Genomic DNA, 15,063 nt, shown 5'->3' with positions numbered 1-15,063 from the left:
AAGTGAGATGAAAATCTAATAATCATGGGCGATTAGAATGAGGTGGCAGGGGAAGCACTAGGACAAGTGGTTACGGGAGAAAAGGTGCTTCTTGATCGGAATGAGAGGAGAAAGACTGACTGAGCTCTGCAGTAAATTTCAGCAGTCAATACTGTGTTTAAGAGTCACAAGAAGAGGAGGTATACGTGGAAAAGGCCGGAAGATACAGGAAGATTCCGGTTAGATTACGTCATGGTCAGGCATAAATTCCGAAATCAAATATTGAATTATAAGGACTACCTGGCGCAGATATAGACTTAGATCACAATTTAGTGATGAGGAAAATCAGACTGAAGTTAAGAGATTATCAGGAAGAATCAGCGCTCAAAAAAGTGGGACACCGAAGTACTAAGGAGTGAAGAAGTTGAAGTTCTCTGAGGCTGTAGATACTGCGATAATGAAACTCTCAGTAGGCCTTTCATTGAAGAGGAATGTACATCTCTAAAAAGGTCAATCACCTACGTTGGAAGGAGAAACGTGAGTACAAGGAAGGAAAGTGCAAAGAAACCATAGGTCAAAGCAAAAATTTTTTAGTTAATCGACGAATGAAGAAAGTACAAATACCTGAAGGAAAATTCAGGAGTACAGAAACAGAAGTGACTTAGAGATTAAATAAATAGTAACAGCAGGGAAGTTAAGGCGAAATGGCTACAAGAAAAATGTAAAGACGTCGAAAAAGATACAACTGCCGGAAGGACTGAGTCAGCATATAGAAAAGTCAAAACAATCTTCCGTGAAATTAGAAGAAATGGCAGTAACATAAGAAAGCGGATAGTTGGAAAGAGTAAATTGAAGACATCTGTGAGGGGGATGATTTATCTGAAGAACTGAGTCGGCAGGGAAGAGATAAGAGATCAGTATTAAAATCACAAAAAAAGGAAAAAAGAAAAATGTGGACGACTGAAGGCCAAAAAAAGCAGAAGAGGTACATAACATGTAGTCGTTAATAGCCTGGATGTGGTACTCTATGTTATTCTGTATTACATGTTCGAAACACCATAATTATGTATGGATTCATAGACACGTGTTTATTATGCTTCATGTAAATGTGCTCATTTTAGCTTCTCTGTCGTGAAGTTTCTTCGAAACTCCTCTCGCTGCCCCAGTTTCGAGCCTTAGTATGAGACTGTTGCTAGATACAGGCATAAATGATGGCAAATTAGTGTTAATCTCATGAATTCAGTATTGCAGACAATTGAACACTGTTCCTGGCGCATTAACTCTGTCCAGTGTCCTATTCCCTTGCATTCGATCATTTCTGCACTCCACAAGAAGTGCATGGAGTTGTGGGAGGCAGAATGGCTGGCGGTGACGGCCAATAAACTGCGGTTGGTGAAGTGAACAACTCGGCCGTGGCGTACCTCCTGCCGGGTGCTCAGGCAGGAAGAAATGACCCTCACGTGTCTTCGGATTGGGCACTGTCCTCTCACACATAGCTTTCTACTACGGCGGGAGGATCCCCCGATTTGTGATGCTTGTCGTGTGCACATCTCTGTTCGGCACATTTTACCAGACTGCATTCTATACCGTGATGCAAGGGCAGAAGCACAAGTTGATGGGGATCTGTCCTGTGTTTTAGCTAGTGAGGAGACGTGTGTGTCTAGGGTTATAAAGTTTTGTGATGTGACTATACTCTGGCCTAAACTTTTAGGCTGGAAGTTTTAGTGTATTGCAAAGTGACTGGCTCCTCCCTTTCTCCTTGCGATCAGCCAGCCACTACCATCTGCTATATTGTTTTAGCTCCCTCTACCACTTTCTTGCTGGGTTGTCCATGTTGTACTGCTGGCGGCATGCTTCGCCCCACGCTTCGGTGTGGGTAGGCACATATTTTTCCAAGCTAGTTTCCTGTGTCTTACGTTCTGTTTTATCTTATTGTTCTGAGTCTTTTCTTGACACCCATCTCAATCTGTCACTGAGCGGGCACTAAAGACCTTGCCGCCGTGCCCCCTTAAAACCCTCTCCATCTCCATCCATCTCCATCTGGAAATAAAGAGGAATTTCCGTTGTTTGTATACATATGTAGCCATTTAGCTATGCCTTCTTGACACTGTAACAACACGTTTTACAGGTAGGGACTCTAACTGACCACGTTGTTACAATCCATGTTGAGCTGTCTGTGGCAGTGCATTCTCCTGTGAAACATGATTAAGTTTCTGGGCAAGATCAAACAAAAATTTTAGAGGTGACACTACAGAAAAATTTGTACAATGCTTTCACCAGTCTCTACCACTTCTGTCAAGTGACGAAAGAGACCAAACGTGACTCAAAATCAACGTGAGTTGCAGCCTTATGCATCGCATGTACCATACCCAAACTGAATAATCCTAATATTTGGTACGAAAGATAGATGTGGCGAGAAGTTACAGCCAGTAATACGTGATTACAATGTCACCACTCAGAACTGTTCAGCTTTAATAAGTCAATAATATGTCTTGGGTAACTGGAAATTTTTCTCATAAGTAGAGCATGACCAAAGATGAAGTCAGGCTGATTTCTGTAACAAAAATGTAAGCCTGAGCAGAGAACACATCATAAACATTATGATTTGTATTACGATTATTCCTTGCACTACTACAAAGGGCACATAGGAAATTTATAAAGCAATGAAGATCGTTATAAGTTCAGTGCGTGCAGATTGAATTCAATATATCGCTGAAACAATGACAATCACGACTACATTTGTTTCTGTTTGAAGGAATATTCGATTAAGCGTTCAATTATTCTAAGGGTGAACATAATTGCTAAATCGATGTAGAATTTTAACAAGATGAAAGATTTGCAGAAGGAGACAAATATACTCATATTCTTCATTCTGAAATGTCATTTTCTGATCTGTATCTTTTTTCAGGTACAGGGACAGCATGAGAACTTTGTCGTCTGTATTCCGTGAGCACCGGGTGGACTCTTTGGAGCGCGCAGTGTGGTGGCTGGAGTACGTGATACGTCACAAGGGGGCCCTGCACTTGCGCAGTGCCGCCATCGACCTGCACTGGTGGCAGCGACTACTGCTGGACGTCGTCGCCTTCATGCTTGTGGTTGCCGCCATTGCAGTCTATCTTATGTGCATATCTTTTCGCAGACTTGTCCAGCTCCTCTTAGGATATAAAAGTGAGGATAAAAGCTGAGTAGTTTAAACAGCAGTAGTTTGAATGAAAAATATAGCTGTGGCAGTGCACCAGCATTTGTATCTGAAAATATCTTTGATGTGAAAATCTGAGCCGGCCGGAGTGGCCAAGCGGTTCTAGGCGCTACAGTCTGGAACCGCGCAACCGCCTGGTCGCAGGTTCGAATCCTGCGTCGGGCATAGATGCGTGTGATGTCCTTAGGTTAGTTAGGTTGAAGTAGTTCTAAGTTCTAGGGGACTGATGACCACAGAAGTTATGTTCCATAGTGCTCAGAGCCATTCGAACCACTTTTGAAAATCTGACAATAGATTGCGGCAAGCAAGTACGGAACATAGTTTCAGACCTATTTTTTTACTTCAGAGTCGACGCAAAGCATATCTGTGACACAGTGAAACACATGTAGAGCTCAAACATAAAAATCATATTCTAATTCGTATCATTTGACAGATATCATAAATGTAGTGGGAAATTTACTGTAACTAATACTGAGGAATGGTACAGTGACGTAAAGAAAATCGCAAAACCAAAAAATAGTTAATGTAGAGTAATGAAATTTCGGGAAAACATTTGTCTAGGTAACATATTTAAGTGATTAACATAACTGGATCACAGGTTGATGTAAGTGTGAGATGAGCCATTGTAAACGTGAAATGCCAGTACATTGATAACATGTTTAACCGCCAGAATATTTAAAGCATGCATTGTGTCGTACAGGTGCCAGATTTCACTTTGTGAAATGGAGTTTCATACCTGTTGAACATGGTCGGTCAGTACAGGGACAGTTACCGCTGTTTCTGGATGGCACTGGAGTTGTTGTCTGATGGTGTCCCATATGTGCTTGACAGGAAACAGATCTGATGCTCAAGCAGGCCAGAGCAACATGTCGATACTCCTTGGAGTATGTCTGGTTACAACGACATTATGTGGGCTAGGGTTATACTGCTGGAAAATACCCCATGGAATGCTGTTCAGTTACCAGACTGGCGTGCAATTTTGCAGTCAGTGTGGGTGGCATAACTATGAGAGTGCTTCTGTTGTCTTATGAAATCGAATCCCAAACCATAATTCCAGGTGTACGTCCAGTATGTGTAGCACACAGGTTGCTAACAGGCTCTAACTCGGCCTCTTTCTAGCAAACCCATCGCCGTTACTGGCACTGAGACCCAGCTTTCATCAGAAAATACAACAGATCACCACCTTGCCCTCTAATGAGCCCCCGCTTGACCCCATTGAACTCAACGGTGGTGTGGGGTCAGTGGAATGCACGCTACAGGGCGTCTGTCTCTATACGCCAAACATGATGGTCTTCCCTTTCGGTAGCGCCACGTGGCCATCTGCAGTCTGGTCTTTTTTCGATTGTACATTCTCGTGACCACCTCTGCCAGCAATCATATACAGTGGGTGCATTCCTGCGAAGTCCTTCTGCAGTATCGCAAAAGGAACATTCAACTTCTCCTAGCACTATTACACGACCTTATTCAAATTCAGTGAGGTGGCAATAAAGGCGTGTTTGTCTCCTTAAAGGTATTCTTGAGTAACTTCAACTCACCACGTCCAATCTCAAAGGTTACTAATGCTTACGACAGTTACAGCGTGTATTTAAAGCAAACCTGATTCGAGTCGTGGTAGTGGTGCCATTTGTCTGCGACTGGCACGAAATTCGAGTAGACGTCATCATTGAGATGTAGAAACACGCCTATCAACTTTCGTTTCGTCGCACAACTCTTTGGTGTTTCGATTTTTTCCCCATTAGTGTATTAAGAACTCTGTTACTGTTTGAAACATTTTCCCTATGAAAATAGCAGTGAAAACATTGTAAGAATCCTGCTATGACATCACATTATTTTCTTCAAAATGTTACTTAATATTCCATTACATCAATTAACAGAATTTATTTGAACATTTAAACTGTTGTTGAATATAGACAGATAAAACCGTAACAAAAATAGATAAAGTAGTAATATACCAAATTTTTGTGAGAACATGAGCCATACAAATGATTAAGACGTGTAAGGAAAAGCGACCGGTCTGGATGCTTCTCTGTGGGGCAGATTGGTGGGCCTAATGCTGAAGGTAGCCCACCAGGCCAGCTGCGCGGTCTAACACGCTGCTTCCCGAGTAGGAAGGCGTGCCGGACCCCGGCACGAATCCGCCCGGCGGATTTATGTCTAGGTCCGGCGTATCGGCCAGCCTGTAGATGGTTTTCAAGGCGGTTTTCCATCTGCCTCTCCGAATGCGGGCTGGCTCCCCTTAGTCCGCCTCAGCTACACTACTTCGGCGATTGATGCGCAAACACTGTCTCCATGTACGCGTATACCATAATTACTCTACCAGGCAAATGTTTGGGGTTACACTTGTATGGTATGAGACGTTCTGGAGGGGGGGGGGGGGGGAGGGGGGTGTCCACTGTGGCCGAATCGCACAATAACCCTGGCTTCGGTGTGGAGCGGGGCGGGGTGGGTGGACTGCTGTGGCCTGTTGTGGGGTTGTGAACCACTGAGAGCTAGGGCGCGACGAAACCTTTCCGTCGTTTCTAGGTCCCCGGTCTAAAACACATACAATACACACAATGCTGAAGAATCAGTCTGTGTCAAAAGGTGAAAAGTCACCCGTGAGAGAGAAACAAACACAAGGCAGCAGTACAAAACACGAGTATTTAAGACGTATCATCTGTGGTAATGATGATCAGACGGATGCTAGCGTCGTGAATAGTGATGGCTGCCGTTTCCACAGCAGCATCAAGGAAGGACATCATTACCATCTCTAAAACCGTCATAGCTATCAGACATTAATGATTGGAGAGTGCTTTTAACTACTCACATCTGAGTAGGATGGTTCACACTGTCATTGTATTATCTCAAGAATCAAGTAAAATAATATTGTCGTGCCACTGTGTAAGTGTGGCTTCAATTATTTTTTGTCCTTATTATTCAACTCAGATGTTAAATGATACGGTTCCACTCAATACTGAACCAGCTGAGGGTAACCAATGAGCAAGTAGGTTATCTGCAGAAGTCGACTCGCCGAACACAGCACTAATGATATTCACTACAATAACAAAACTGTGACCAGCAAAGAGTGTGAAAATTGAACTATTGCCCATTCTCAACTGCATTTTCTGATTAAATAGACTCTTGTAATTCAAATGGCTCTAAGCATTATGGGACTTAACATCTGAGGTCATCAGTCCCCTAGACTTAGACCTGCTTAAACCTAACTAACCTAAGGACATCACACACATCCATGCCCGAGGGAGGATTCGAACCTGCGACCGTAGCAGCCGCGTGGTTCCGGACTGAAGCGCCTAGAACCGCTCGGCCACAGCGTCTGGCTGTTCTAATTCGCCTTTCAATCTTGGTAATGAGACACATTCAATCATTTGCAGCACTCTTGAATAGAATATTGAATGTATTGTGCATCTTGTTCTGCTATTAATTGAAGCTGTAAGTCATTTTTGAGAGTTGTTGTCTAGTCAGTTGTACTAAGTTCTCAATTTGATCTCGAGCGATGCAGTAAGCATGAAAAATATTACTGTGGCACTGAGTGCCACTCGTAACTTTGAGGGGCAATAACTTTGAATGGCTACCTTTGCAGACCTTCCCCACTCAGCTGAGAACATAGAAACGGAATTGAACAATGTATGATGGCCAATATCACCCGTTAGCAGGCAGCTCTTCATGTGCCACGGTGTCCGACTGTGCCACATAAGCCTGAAGAAATTTAACGGCGTATGTAGACTGTGTGAGAATATGTATGTCCTCCTCGTAGGTAACGTTTTAGCTACAAAGGCAAGCGCACTCGTAATTGCAGTTGGTTCCATATAATAAGAAAAAGCGATTTTAGAGGTAGTTTTGTAACATCTTATCGCTTAGCAATGCCAGAGAAGTCATAGTGGACATAGTGATGGCAGCACGTGTTTGGTCAATAAAATCACAACAGCGACAGCAGTCAGCTCTAGCGTTATGAGGTGTTCTGCTTTTTATTGAAACCTCCAAAAATGACATTTGTATGAAATTTATAGGTAGTTTGAAATTATTATGTGAATGGATTTCTTATGAGCTGAATGCATCATCTTTTATACTTTTATTCAAGTTCTTTATCGTTTTATTAGCAAATTCCCGTCTATCATGGACATAGTTTTCCACTTACAGAATGAGTAGCTCACAGCTTTCTTGAGTAATATTCCAACACAGTTTTCTTAGCTTGTTTAGATAGTATTTTAGATTCCTCTCCATTCTCAGTTGTCCTGTATTGTAACCGTTTCAAATATGCCTTTTTTATCCTCTTCATCAATCTATCTATATCGCCGTTCCAGTAGTTCAATCTCTGTTTTTGTCCTTTCTTTGACTTATATTTTTAGCGCGTCTCTGCAGTTTCCTGTTCTATTTTTAAATTCCATCTCTAGATGCTGGCCTCATATTTTAGCACACAGTTAATTCAGGCTCTCCCTGTATATTTTCTTGATGGCATTTTCTTCTAGAAAATATATTTTCCATTTCATTTTCTCATGGTTTTTAGAAGTCATGTACTTGGTCAATTACGATTGAACCTGTATCACTGCCACTAAAAAATGATTTGTATTCAGTTCCGTCTCGCTCCTGTATGTTGTCACATCTGTAAATGTTGCAGCTGTTTTTTTTATTTCAAAAAAATCGACTGCTGTCCTTTCTTTATCCCAGGTATTCTATGCATCTCTTTACGTCACAAAATGTATTCATTATGTGGAAGCCATTAAAACATGAGAAGTCTTATAGCAATTTCCCTTTCCTATTAAACCTGCTATCGCCATCGTTCTCGTAATATTATCAGTTGAGGTCTTTTCAGCTCCGGCATTCACGTCTCCCTTTTTTGTCGCAGCAGTTTATCAGCTTTGCTTTTGTTACATAACTGTGACATCCTCAGCATCTAGTACGTTGCAGGAATTGAAAGTAGACATCTCTTTTCCTCTCCCAAAGTAATATAGTTATGTGTGGACCATTCTATTCACTCAAGCTCATCACACTTTTAATTGTGAGCAGAGAAGTGCCTTAGTCATCCTACGTGTAACACCAGGTTTAGTAATTGTGCGGCAGTCTTGCGACTTACTCTGAAGGTGGCTGCTGGACGGTATACAGCCGAAATATTGGAAGAATGAGATTTCTTGCGGCTGCACACCCGAAACTTAATGGTACAGTCTTTGCGCCGCCAAAACCTGAAGATTCACATAACTGCCGTAGTTTTCAAGAGAATGACGTACAGTAGCTGCGCTTGGAGTTTTGGAACCAAAATTGTATTACTTAGGGTAATTTTCTTTTTGATTTAATGAACATAGTACATACAAAACAAAGAAGACTGCGTAACAGCGACTGTACTGCTTTGAGCGGAAGACAAATATCTGTCACTGACTGATTACGACTGTGTGATGTGATGTGATAACTGCATCTGCCAATATAAAATCGCATCGTTTTAAATACTTCAATGGTTCAAATGGCTCTGAGCACTATGGGTCTTAACTTCTGAGGTCATCAGTCCCCTAGAACGTAGAACTGCTTAAACCTAACTAACCTAAGGACATCACACACATCCACGCCCGAGGCAGGATTCGAACCTGCCACCGCAGCGGTCACGCGGTTCCAGACTGTAGCGCCTAGAACCGCTCGGCCACTCCGGCCGGCAAAGACTTTAATGTATGCACTGACAAACAGTATGGTTGATAAGGTCATTATGAAATTTCTAGTGTCGAGGCATTCGTTCATGCCTTGTAGCCGAGATTTCGGCATAATAGAGAAGAAAATAAGGTTTCACAACCGATGACTCCTGAAAAATAGCTGACATGATTAGAGAATTAAAGAATATACAACCATTCAGTGTTGTAAAGACGACAATGGAAGATTTCTATGATTTCACCCCGGTATTTGACACATTGTTGCATACAGCACCGGTGAAGGTTAAGTTCTGCTTCTTGGATTAGAACTGCGAGGGATAAGCTGCCCATCACAGAAACAGAAGATTCGTTCAGTGAAATGGAACCGTTGAAGGGAGTATAAATTTCTCAATAACACTTCTACAGTTCTTTCTCTGTGACCAGTTAGTTGAAGGCCCACCTGACGATGCTGGACTGCATGGACATCAGATGTCGTGCATTTTACCTCAATCTTTGTACACCATAATTATATTTCTTACACTAATGTAACAAATTGCTAAATTTATATTTATAAAGTTAATTTGGAGTTTGTGTAACCACTTGTAAATATTACTTCGTATTTCTCAGTGTCGAAACCGTTTTTTGTGTCTCCTGTCAAATTTGCTTCTCATGAGTTACTCCCTTCCCCACGTCAACGCCTCAATTAGTGTCAAAAGTTGGTCTTCCTTGTCTCTACATATGGTAGTCTAAAGTGGAATTGCTGCTAAAAACTAAAACAAATGTTCTTGAAGATACGTAAGCTATTCCATGAAACTTAGGAGCTCACCCAAGATCGCTCCCAGATTGACCGAGTGATCTGATGTACTCGTAGTATACCCGTATGTTCCTCACTCATTTTCTATGACAAGAAAAACTAAAAAAGTTGATGATCAAGTAAACTAACCTACACACTCCACAGTCCCATTAAACCTGTTCGCTTTCCATAGACTGCTGCTCCTAACTGCAGTCAGAGTTACCAGGAGCCCAAAGCACATCGAACAGAGAGCGCCGCGCTGCCCGACCCAAGTGTAGACGCCATTGCTCTCTTCGTCAGAGAGTCTTGTTGCCCCATGCAGAGCAGTGCAGCAGGGGCCGGTGCGCTGCTAGTCCGGGCTGGACTAAGAATGGGCAAATTTCTATTTACATTCTATCATTACTGATATAAGATACCGATATTATTGTGGCAAAAATATTGATAGTTCACTATATCGGTTGACAGTTTTAATATTTGTGGGGCGGAAAGCAAAATGGGACTTCTTGTCGGCAAAAAATTGTCACCATCGTCTAAAAAGTAGTTTGCCCCAAAACTATTGGTTTTCTTTTTTTTTACAATTTAATACTCTTTACTTTGTCGTCTGAAAGCTGCAATCGATAATAAAGCAACTTCTAAAAGGTAAAACACTCAAATCTGTCAAAGTAGTAAATATCGAGCCTAGAAAAAAGGTACCTCTTCTCGCTTGTGGAGAAATGAATAGGTGGACAAGTCGTCCCTTTCCATTAATGCATTTGGCTGATTCGCATCACTTTGAAAATTATTCTGTCCTGCATGCTAGCGGCAACTAAGACAGCTATTACCGATTTCTCTTAACAGAAGAACGTTTCCTGACAGCAATAAGGTTTCCTCAACTGCAGGTCTCTTTTCTTTCGTAGGTTTACAATCAGGTAATATTGCTGATATTCAAACTCTAGCTCTTTGCATTTCTTTTAAAGAGTTATTTATTATGAATGTTTTTTTTATCTTGAACATTTAGTTTCTGTATTTACTTTTTGTAAACGAGTGTGGGTAGCAATGCAAATAACACACCTGATTGCGTCTGTTTCTGACTTGTTTGTTAAGTATGTATTTAAAATTAAAAGTGATGAAGTTTTACTTGACTGATATGTGTGTATAATAGAAATTAGTGAAGATAAGGTATTAGGTATGTTAAGTAAGACAGATTTAGATAATTTACAATAATAATGTACACTCAGATTATTTTTCTCAAAGATGTTGAAGCAGTTACGAATAAAGTGAAGACGAAGATCTACCTGAAGAAGAATTAGTAAACCTTTCAGAAAATTCCTTGTGATAAAATAACACCAACAACTAATGTTAATTCCGCTATGATGGTTGAGACTGAAAAATGTACAGTTCTTGTAAAAATACAGCACTGGTTAAATTTTTTCACAACGATGATGCAAAGAAAATACCCCTTCTAACTCAGTACACTCACTGTGAGTAAAATTTATAGAGATCCGAGGTAGAGTGAACTGCAAAATCGACATTGCAGGGAACCTGTTCATGCACCAGACTTTCCCCATTAGAAGATGAACGTCATGCATTTCCCGATGAAATGTCTCCAAAAGGAATGGCAAGGAAATGTCAAGAACATCGCTTCAGAAACATCAGGCCATACTGCAAGGATGAATTCGACGACGTTTTATGTCTTCAAGTTCACTTGAACGTGTTATTGAAACCAGAAGTAATGCAGCTGCCGATCCTGAATCTGATGAGCCATGAGCAGTTCAGACAATCAGAAGTGCGTCGGAAACGCCCGGTTTAAGATATCAAACTGTAGAGTTGTGATGCACATTTTTATGATATTTAGAAGAGGACATTTAAAGCTGAGTTTTGGCATTAAATTAGTTTCTTAAGGGAGCTTGTACGTGAATAACTATCAAAAAATCGATTTTTTAATTTGCCTAAAAAAAATTCTCTATAGTTTCCTGAACGAGAATAAGTTTACCTCCAGGAAAATGGAACACAGAAAGTACCAAAATTACAGGTAAATAAAAGTGTATCTTCTGGTAAACCTTCAGGAATGTAAGGTCGTGGTCCATGAAACTCTTCAGCTCCTAACGTTTCGTACAGAGCTGCGCTGGACATCTTCAGAGGGGTGTTTCTCCTCCGGTGAGTCTTGCCGACCCCTCTGAAGATGTCCAGCGCAGCAGCTCAGGACGAAACGTTAGGAGCTGAAGAGTTTCATGGACCACGACCTTACGTCCCGGAAGGTTTACCAGAAGATATGTCATCCGGTCGTGAAAGCCTTCATACTATAAATAAAAGCGGATGCACGCACCACGAGGTCCCCATGTCACACAGTCAGCTTTGTTAAAAATAAAGTTTTGTTCTCATTTGTTTCGTTTTTATGACCTTTTAGTCCCTTACGTTGGCTAATACTATCTTCTGCTTATACAGAGAGTTTAGTCATTGTTTATTGTTAGTTTGGGGAAAATATTTTGTTAACAACGAAGTAGCTGTGTACCTGAGTTTCTTACTGTGTGCACGAGTTTCTAATTCCGTTTGAAAGCGATGGAAAGAATTAAGAAGCTCAGTGTAAAACAACGTAAATTTTATGAAAAACGGGTTAACCCTGCTAATACTGAAATACAACATGATACAACACTTCAATCAGCTTCAACTACTCCAAGTGCATCGAAGCTAAAATTGAAATATTTGGACTATGGGCTTGACAGTGTTAATGTTGATAATATAGAGACGCCAACTATTGATTTAGGTTGTGTTATTATCGAACTCTCTGCTCTATCTTAACTAATAAATAAAGCTTTGCAATGTAAGGAATGTGTTAATAGTGGTGTGAAGGTAGTTGAGGAGAAACGTGCTAGAAGAGGTTGTGCATCAAAATTGGGAATTGTTTGTAATTTTTGTGATTTAAGCGATTTTGGTTCTGCCTGTGGCAAACTAAACAGAGTGTATAACACAAATATGTAACTTGCTTATGCTAGGTTTATGGGTGAAGGGTATACAAGTGCACAAATTTTCTGTGATGTTATGGACTTACCTCCCACGACAAGGTTTGACAGGTACAATAAAATTATTCTACAGACTGTACAAGAACTAGCAAATGATAGTATGAAATATACTGTTCAGGATAGGATAGTGTAGACGTGAATGACGACAATAAATGTATGTCTGTAGCCCTGGACTCATCCTGGCAACGAAAAGGTCACAGTTCCCTAAATGGTGTAGTGACAGCTACCTCTTTGACCAGTGATAAAGTCACTGATGTGGAATGTATTACCAAGCGTAACCATTGCTGTAATAGTGGAACTGAAAGTCATAAATGTTTGATAATCTTAGTCATTATAGTGGAGGGATGGAACCTGAAGGTGTTGTGAAGATATTTCACACATCTGTGGAGAAATATGGTGCGATGTTTACATCTTACCTAGGAGATGGAGTCTCAAAAGGATACCAAAATGATTGTGAACCAAACCTTATGCTGACACAAAAATTAAAAAAAAAAGTAAATGTGTTGGACATGTCCAGAAAAAGTTAGGTACAAGATTGAGGAACTTAGAAATTTGAAGGAAATTGAATTAGCTGATGGTAAGTGCATTAATGGATGTGATTAGCTTACAGACGAAGAAATAGACAGGTTGCGGTATTATGGACACGCCATATGACAAAGTAAAATGCCTTAGAGGGAGTGATGAAAGGCAGTATGGGCTACTTTCTTCCATAAATCCTCCACAGATGATGACCACCTGGCAGTGATTTATGGTGTGGCTATCAGAGGGCTGCTACTCAAGGTGAGACCTACAACCATAAACATTCTTTGCCACTTGCTATAACGGAAGATATAAAACCTGTATGTAGGGATCTTAGTGACAAGATTATTAGAGAAATGTTTACATGGTAGCACTCAAAATCCAAATGAAACTTTCAGCAATTGTATATGGAAACAGATACCAAAAACTGTTCTAGTTGGACTAGATACTTTGAAAGTATATATACTAGATGCTGCTCTATGTTTCAATGGCGGTGCAGTGTGAATGCTTAATGTTATGACGGGAGTGCTTGGTGGACTAAATATGCATAGAGCTCAAATAGCCATTCACTGAAGGAGACTCTTCGAATCAGAAAAAAACTGTTTTGGAAGCCACCAAAGAAGCAAGAATAAGAAGATGGTGTGAAAAAGAGAAGCGAGGAAGAACGACATAGGAAACAAGATGACTATGGACCTGGGATGCCTTACTGCCATGCAAGTTTAATAGAAAAAGCAAGTTTTAACTTTAACTTGAATTTCCCAAAAGTTAAATTATTTCATGGTCTGGTATACTTTGACTAAAAGCTATTAAAGACAGAGAGCTGATATTTTGTATACTGTCTTAAAACATGCTTAACTAAAAAGTGGACTACTTTTGTGACTTTAATTTGAAAAAAAATGCTTTTTCGAAGAAAAACCATGAATTTATTTCCAATAATTGATTATCATACTTACAGTCTTTTTGTGCCACAGTTTATGACAGCACCATCCTTTCAATAGCCTGCTTTAAAGATAATCATGTAAAGAACTTACAGGGAAAGAATTTTGAGTAATGTGTACCTATGATGCACACAAATAATTAGCACCATTTATTAATTTGCAACAAAAATCGAATTAAAAAAAGTGTGAGAGCTAAAGCTATGATTCATACATAAATGTTCCCAAAAGATGCGTTAAAAGATGGTAAGCATTATATGGGTTAACAAATCTTATTCTTTGAGTTACACTGTTCAGAAAACAGGTTTTTTTTCAAGGTTTCCCCTGGTATTCACGGACAAGTCCCGTTAAATGTAAAATGTAAAAGTTCTGTGTTACTTTGAACTTTTGAGTGCGTTTTTCTCAAAATGACCACCTTAATTAAAGAAAACTTAAATGCCTGTAACATAATAATAATAATAATAATAATAATAATAATAATAATAATAATAAAGTCATGAATGTTACGCAAAGCTATTAAAAATTTTACTAAAAAATCACAGTGTACTTTAAAACCACTTATTTATAGTAAAAAACTGATTACTGAAACCAGTGATCAACAGCAATAGACATAAATAGAACTACCGAACGAGGTGGCGCAGTGGCTAGTACACTGGACTCGCATTCGGGAGGATGGCGGTTCAATCGCGTGTCCAGTCATCCTGACTTAGATTTTCCGTAATTTCCCTAAATCACTTCAGGCAAATGCCGGGATGGTTCCTGCGAAAGGACATGGCCGACTTCCTTCCCCGTCCTTCCCTAATCCGATGAGACCAATGACCTCACACTGTTTTCTCCTGCCCCAAATACACCCCCCCCCCCTACAAATAGAACTATCTCTTTAATGAATTATCCTGCCAGTCAGCTTCTGTTATCTGGCTCAACCAAGTTCGTTAACGCAGCCACTGTTTCCGACGAGACAGAAGAGGCTTAGCATGTTAAGTATCTTTTTGCAATCCCTAACAAAAAAATGGTGTGGCACTGTCAAGTC

General features: G+C 40.4%; 1 protein-coding gene across 1 annotated transcript in view; it reads left to right on the top strand.

The window, feature by feature from the left end:
- Positions 1 to 2,505: 2,505 nt before the first annotated feature.
- Positions 2,506 to 15,063, top strand: part of LOC124594554 (UDP-glycosyltransferase UGT5-like) — a 114,419-nt gene continuing 101,861 nt past the window's right edge. The window contains exons 1-3 of the mRNA XM_047132926.1: positions 2,506 to 2,546; positions 2,888 to 3,074; positions 9,774 to 9,921. Of these exons, the coding sequence (XP_046988882.1) occupies positions 2,506 to 2,546; positions 2,888 to 3,074; positions 9,774 to 9,921 (376 nt within the window). The remainder of the gene's footprint in view (positions 2,547 to 2,887; positions 3,075 to 9,773; positions 9,922 to 15,063) is intronic.

The sequence above is a fragment of the Schistocerca americana genome, chromosome 2 (genome assembly GCF_021461395.2).
Source record: "Schistocerca americana isolate TAMUIC-IGC-003095 chromosome 2, iqSchAmer2.1, whole genome shotgun sequence".
Taxonomy (NCBI): Eukaryota; Metazoa; Arthropoda; class Insecta; order Orthoptera; family Acrididae; genus Schistocerca; species Schistocerca americana.
This window is presented reverse-complemented; position numbering and strand designations above follow the sequence as displayed.